Below are 7,273 nucleotides of genomic sequence, written 5' to 3'. Positions count from 1 at the left end.
TTCCTCGGCTTCTGCATATGTCTATTAAATGTTCTTTTAAAATCGTTAATGTTATTTTTCATACCTATTAATTTACCGTAATGAAATGAAAATGATATATGTAGGTCCTCGTAGTACGCTCGACTCTTAACCCTACACCTGTTTTCTGCTTATTTGTTTTATGTCATGTTACCCATACATGGGTACGCTTATTAAACAAACCTTCGTCTAATTAAAAAAGTAATGTGACATTAAAATCCTTGTTATTAAACATCATTCCATAATCTGGTTGCTTCGTAAATCCTAATGCATCGGGAGGCCTAAAAGAATGGTGCCCATGTACAATGTGTACATTCATTCGTGAGATTAATGGCTAGATAGTGATCGGGGGCGCGGGAGGAGGGGAAAGGGGGCGGAAAGGGCCATATAAAACCAGAATATTCCCGCTCAATCCAGCACTTGCTCCCCAATCTCAGGATCATAAAAGTCTCGTAAACTTTTACTATTGAAAAAATATATCTTAAAACTCATCCGACGATAACTTGTGCAATGAATACGGACATCAGGATAACGGTGAGATATAATTTATCTTTAATTAACTTTTAACTGAATAAATAATAATATGCGAATTATAAGAAAAAGCGATTTTCACTATGAATTACTGTATGAAAATATGTAACAATGCTGTTTTAAATTTAAAAAAATGTTTTTATTTTTTTATTTTTAGCTAAAAATGCGTATTTATTTTTATCTTGTTTGTGTTTCCTGCTGATGAATTTTGCATACTTTTTGTATGAAATAGCGTTCATAATTGATTTTTATGCTTAGCGATTTAAAACGGTTTTTTTTCTAGGGTGAATTTTTTCTTGTAAAAAAAAACAGTGAACAAAAAGTGAAAAAAAACGTTGTGAAGTACTTCAATTTCATGTTATTATTTAGTTTTTCTATGAAATGTGTACATATTTAAAATAAGTGGAAAGTTTTAGTACTCGTACGAGTAGCAAAATTACTATTTGATTTTAAAAAAGTGAACGTCTCCTATAACTTATTAATATATATATTTTTTAAACGTTTCAAAGGATTTAAAGGAACAACATACGAAGTGTTTGTTTGATAATTATTTATTAATTTATCGAATTCAAGTATTTCAAAGTGACCGTACATGTGTGTCTTTAAAAACATATTATCGTAAAAATGAAAATAATACATTTGTGGTATTTTATTTTGTTACTCATACAAAATGCGCAATTCAAACACCTTTTTTATTGAAAATTGCGATTCTGACCAGATACAATTTTGTAATGTTCCAAAATAAAATTTTAGAACCTTTTCATTTTGACGGTTAATTAGAAATATCAATTTATATGAAAATTTTGTTTCAGATCCATATTTTCTTGGCACTTGCCATTTTCAAGTTTGGCGATGCGTTTTTCTTAAGATGGGGGTCTGAGCCAGCGTAAGTCATGTTATTATGCATATTTTATTAATATAATCTGATATTTTGTATTATTGTATGATGTTTAGGGGTCTTGTGATTAGACACCCCATTATCATTATTATTTTTAACACTTAATTTCTAATGATTAATCGCTGGTTCCAAAGAAAAATATTTTAAATCCAATTTAGTTTATTTTTATTTCATTTAGTGTCTTATATCATCCGCTAAGTACTTATCTGTACTAAAGTACAGATTACTGATATATGGCGGTCCAGTAGATTAATTATCTTTGCAAAGTTTAAGTTTATTACGAGTCACTAAATTAGAAAATTTATAGTCGAAAACAAGAAGTTCACGCATTCAATACTTTTTTTAGGGACCATCAATTCGAAATCATTGTTACCCACAAACATTTTATTTATTAATTCATCCTACCTGGATATAAAATGAATTAATGAATAATTGGATTAAACGTATAAAAGTATGAACATTGCATTATTATATTGATATAAAGAGCCTAATATTCCGATTCTAACTAAATACAACAGGTTTCATTTAAAGGAGATAAACATAGTAATTGTCATTCTGGTAACAGAAAGTGGCTTGATGAGATTGTAGTTTTATTTAAAAAAAAAACAAACTGAAATGTCAAAGTATACAATTTATTAAATGTTGATTGTATACACATATTTTTATATTTTCTTATGTATTATCAAAGATGATTTGAAATACTTCATCAGCAGAGTTTTCCATTTGCGTTAAAAAAAATCATTAACACAATAATAATATACACAATTTAACTACAATTGTGTTATTTCTTAATAAAAAATCCAAATTGTTTTTTTTTGTGATTTTTACATTTCTTGTTTTTATGTCATACATGCAATTGTATAAAATATTTGATTATTTAATATTTCTTTTTTACGACAGTCAAAAGCTATGGTTTAAAACATTTTTTTTATCGTTCGAAGAAAATAAAACATTTAAACAGAAAACATAACACTACTGTTTTAACCTAACTTATGCATTGATTTTAGTGAATTTATTAATACATTTTTTTAACAGCGAACTCGTAATTTGAGATATAATATATTTCATAGAATTAATGGTGTTGTACAATTTTATGTTAGTCTTTTAAGAGTATTACTAGAAACATTACATCTAAAACTTATTTTCTACATTTCAACGATTGACTGATATTTACTTTTTTTAAAATTAAAGTTATTTGTTTTTTAAAGTTAAATTTGATAACTGAAAGCAAACAAAAATTACCGTATTTCTTAATTAAGACAATTTTTTAAAAATCATTCATAAAATTGTATATTTCAATATGTATTTTATTCAGTCGATTGTAAATATTTTGTTAAGTCGGTTTTTATTTTCTGTGCGTTTTTATTAAGTAAATGTTTATTTCCTTTAAAACAACATTACGGAAGTGTTAAATAGATACTCACTAAAGTATTATGATGCAGATAAAATAATAAATTGCTACTTAAAATCTAATATCCTACATAATAATATAATATATTATTATTTTCATCTTGTACCGGAATAATAAAATGCACTAAATCATTTCGTAAAAAGCATGCAACGATACAAACATACAATTACATTATGTTGTATCTGTCTGATTGATAAATGTGAGTTAAACAGGCATAGTAACAAAATACTTATTAATTATAACATTAAAGTAAATAATGGATACAACAAGCCAATATAATCATGCATATTTTTTGGATAAACCTGTTATATTTACAATCATTTTAAGTGATCTATTGAGAAAATTTAAGTGAAAATTACAATACATTTACATACGAGTTTAACTGTTCAAATTTGAGCTGTGATAATAAGTTTTCTGTAAGATTTATTCAGTCCATGCAACAACGGCAAACATATTTCTTTATAATACATACAGATACAATTGAGATAAAATACAACTAAAGAAAATTAATGCTAGGACAAAAAAAAATACTATCTCGAGACCAGATCTGGTCTATCTTAGTGATTGTTTAAATCTAGAAAGTCTTACACCAAAAAAGTCCAGATCTTGTCTCGAGTTTATAATGCGACACGATCGGGACATTGGTGCATGCAAGCCATAGTTTATGCTGTGCTGATCAAGGACGGTCGGCCTCTTGGCGTGATGGTTACCGCGTTTGCCTGCCATGCAAGAGGTCTCGGGTTCGATTCCCGACAAGGTTGATATGAAACATTTATTTAAAGGGGTGTTTTCACACTAAAATATTTCATAGTCCCTTGATTGGTACTTGAAGGGTAAGACTGATCGTCTTACCTTCATGTAAAAAAAATGATCAAGATACGCTGGGATTGGTGTACCAATGCAGTGCCCTACGCACTATTAGATGTGGAAAGGGAATGATGATGGTGATGATCAAGGAACAGCATTTTAAAGCATTCTAATCATCATCAGTGGTGCTACAGCCCGTTGTGGGCCCTGGCCTCCTCCAGAATTTGTCTCCATTCGTCCCTGCACCCCACGGCTCTTCTCCAGTTCGTCAGGCCAATCGCTCTAATGTCACTTTCCAAATTATCCAGCCATCTTAATTTTGGTCTGGCTCTGCTTCGTCTGCCTTCCGGAGTGGTATAAATAATCTTTTTTGGGATGCTATTATCATTCATTCTGTGCACATGGCCCAACCATTGTTGTCTTAATTATTAATCTTCTTATTTTGATGAATTGTGCAATGTTGGGTTCGCCATACAGTGCCTCTAGTTCATGATTAAACCATCTCCTCCACACTCCGCTTTGGTTGACAGCATCAAATATCTTCCTTAATATTTTTCATTCGAAAACTAATTCCATATTTTCATCTCTTTTGGTCATAACCCAGCATTCGGCTCCATATGTAATGACCGGTCTGAGGAGAGTTTTGTAAATAATGGTCTTAGTTTTTCTAGTGAGCAATTTGGATCCCAGATTTTTAAACAAGCCACAATAACATCTGTTTGCTGCCGATAGCCGTGCTCTAATCTCGGTACTATAATTGTTATCATTAGTCATTTCAGTACCTAAATATTTAAAGGAATTGGCATTATAATAGCGTATTTATAATTTTCTCCTCTATCCGCATTCAACAGTTTTTGTTATATTTATAAAAAGCATTTGTGCCATGTACACTGATAAAAAAAAAAAAAAAACTTAGTGTATTTATAGCAACACCTAGGAACGATTTTTATTTTTTAGGAACGTGATATAAGAGTATAACTATATTCTAATGTACCAAATGCTATTTTCTTTTGTATTTATTTTTCTATGTAACATACTTCTAAAAGCCCTCCGGGTGTTTATTTGAATTAAACAAATGTGACAAACAAATCTGCGTGTCGTATTCCAGGCAATCGGTGTCGGCCAAGGCCTGGGTTCCCGGGCAGCTGGCGCAGATGACGCAGGCCTACCGCGGGTACGGCTACTCGCCCAGCGCGTGGGAGCAGCGCAAGGCCTTCCCCGGAGCGGACTACTCGCCCATCCCCATCAGCGTGCCGCTGCAGGCCAGTCTTTTTTTTGCAGTGAAAGCGCTCCCCCCACGTACCCTAAAACCGCTTTAAAGACCGTGGGTCTTCCTATCGGTTTTCCTCATACTAAAAAGCTAGTTTGAATCGGGTCGAGGTTCCATGGTTCATGGTCAAATCCTACTCTCCCCCAACTTGATTTCCATTTTCTAATAGTGACAACTCGTTAAAAATGGTCACTAAAATTGAAATATTTGGGTAAATTATAAGAACGCTAATATAGTTGAAAAATAGATTTTTGTCACTAAAAGAGTAACTTTTTTAATTTTTCGATTTCTTAATTGAATTTAGCCCTAACTTCATTGCCCCTTTTACTGTGTGTTCCGCAAATTATATGAAGAGCTTATATCGAACACTGTCATTCTTCCTCATGACCATATTGCAAACACGAATAGTAGAAAAAGTTTTTTTAACATGCATTAAATTCAGTTACAAAAGTATATTTTCAATCATTGATATATGAGGCCCTCAGTATCAAAGATGGCCAAACGTAAACCAAATCGATAAAAAAAATAATATATATATAATATATAAAAAGCGACCAATTCAATACTTAATATAAATAGCGTTTCTTGTTATGAAAACCTGTAGGTTAATTATTCAAAGTGTTAATGGCACCAAATAATATTAAATAAAAAATATTTTTTGTAAATACTTCAATTAAAAAGTGCTACTTCCGTTACGGATTTTCGAAATTTTCTCGTAAATATGTATGGGATTGCTTGGCCATCTTTGACACTGAGGGCCTCATATACATATGTATACACTGAATACAGCACTAAGCACCCGTCTTGTGTTCCATTCAACCTAAGTTCCGGAACCTAACTTTTATTCAGAAAACGTGAAGCATAGTAAAAAGGCGTACAGCTTCGAATTCACAGCAAACTGGCATAAACAATTAGTCTTTTTTACTCTACTACGCGGTGTACATGGAAATTTTCACGCGACAGCGCCCCTTATTCGGAACACAATTTCAAACTATCGTTCTTTGAAGCATCATCTCTGTTTAATTATACCTCAGTGTTTCCACTCCGGTATTTTTTTTAGTAAATTTAATGTCGTAAATTTAGTAATTGCTATCATTATTTTTAAAAAAATATTATCTCCGTAGGCCAGTCTGCAACCCGTAGCGCTGCAGCACGTGCAGCTCGTGCCGTGCATGTGTCCCGTGGCGGCCGAGGAGGCCGACAGGCTGCACGAGGCCGCCGGGCCTTACCTGGCGCAGCCGGCCCAGCAGGCCTATCTCACCCAGGCCCAGCCCGTGCCGCAGGAGCCCAAACAGTGACTGGCCGACGCGGCCTTCGGCGTCCTCGAAACGGCCATCGACGCCTACTACATCCTGGGACACCCGCAGACATCCTACGCCCCGAACCACCCCCTTTACAACAAAACTACCCTAACACGAATGTTGACCATTAAAAAAATCTACAAGCCCATGAAGAAATCATCGCTATCGTAATTCCATTTTCCGTACCCAGTGATTCAGAAGGCACTAAAATAGTAATCAAGCTTTGAAAGAAAATATTTTACGCCACGGGTAGACGAAAATCGAGCTCAGGACCTGAAGAATGGTAGGCGAAAGCGTCAACCGTTACATAAAGAGGTGGACTTGTCTGCACTTGATTTTCTTATTCTGTACCTTTACCTGGGAACAGCCATCGAGTCGAAAACACTCGATAATCTGCTTGTATTTTACACATAATTGTATTTTTCATCTACCTAGACGTGGGGAAAACGCATTCTAAATTATCACTAATCAATGAAATTATCTAAAATTTTATATTTTTAAGAGTTTAACATAATTTAAATAGATTTTTATTATTTATATTTCGAAATCAGTTTTTTTAAGTTATTTATTAATTAAAATCACAATTACTGATTTTTGAAACGAAAAGACTGAAAATAATTTATTTTAGTATCTTAGGTATAAGGAACAAGATTTCTGTCAGTTTGAGAATAAAGTATTATGTTTAAAAATTGATTGTTATTATTATTTGTGTTTCTTATTCCGCGCTGTGGTTTAGCCAGAGCGAAGTACAAAAGGTTTATTCTCTCTACGAGTGTAATTATTTTCTATTTATTGTTTTTCTTCTTATTACCTACCTAGTAAAATAAAGAGTAACTAACCGTAACGTGAAACGTGATCATTTGGCTGCCACATGAAGCGCATCTTTTTCTTTTTTAAGTGAACCCATAAAGCAACTTCAAATTTTGTGAACCCATAAAGCAACTTAAGTGAACTCATAAAGCAACTTAAAGTTTTGAAAAGGCCCTCACAAATATTAGCGCGGAAAATTTAAAATACTTTTTAATATTATAATAAAT

General features: G+C 32.7%; 1 protein-coding gene across 1 annotated transcript; it reads left to right on the top strand.

Annotated features, from left to right (window-relative positions):
• The first annotated feature begins 443 nt into the window (after positions 1 to 443).
• Positions 444 to 6,925, top strand: LOC148274459 (uncharacterized). The gene is made up of 4 exons (XM_088237107.1): positions 444 to 552; positions 1,362 to 1,435; positions 4,774 to 4,927; positions 6,060 to 6,925. The coding sequence occupies exons 1-4, from the start codon at positions 529 to 531 to the stop codon at positions 6,231 to 6,233; spliced, it is 426 nt and encodes a 141-aa protein (XP_088093233.1). The 5' UTR covers positions 444 to 528; the 3' UTR covers positions 6,234 to 6,925.
• Positions 6,926 to 7,273: the final 348 nt, after the last annotated feature.

Source organism: Micrasema longulum, unplaced genomic scaffold, assembly GCF_059751315.1.
Source record: "Micrasema longulum isolate JH-2025_06_02 unplaced genomic scaffold, ASM5975131v1 h1tg001644l, whole genome shotgun sequence".
NCBI lineage: Eukaryota > Metazoa > Arthropoda > Insecta > Trichoptera > Brachycentridae > Micrasema > Micrasema longulum.
The sequence above is the reverse complement of the archived record's forward strand: the minus strand, read 5'-3'. Positions and strand labels throughout refer to the sequence as shown.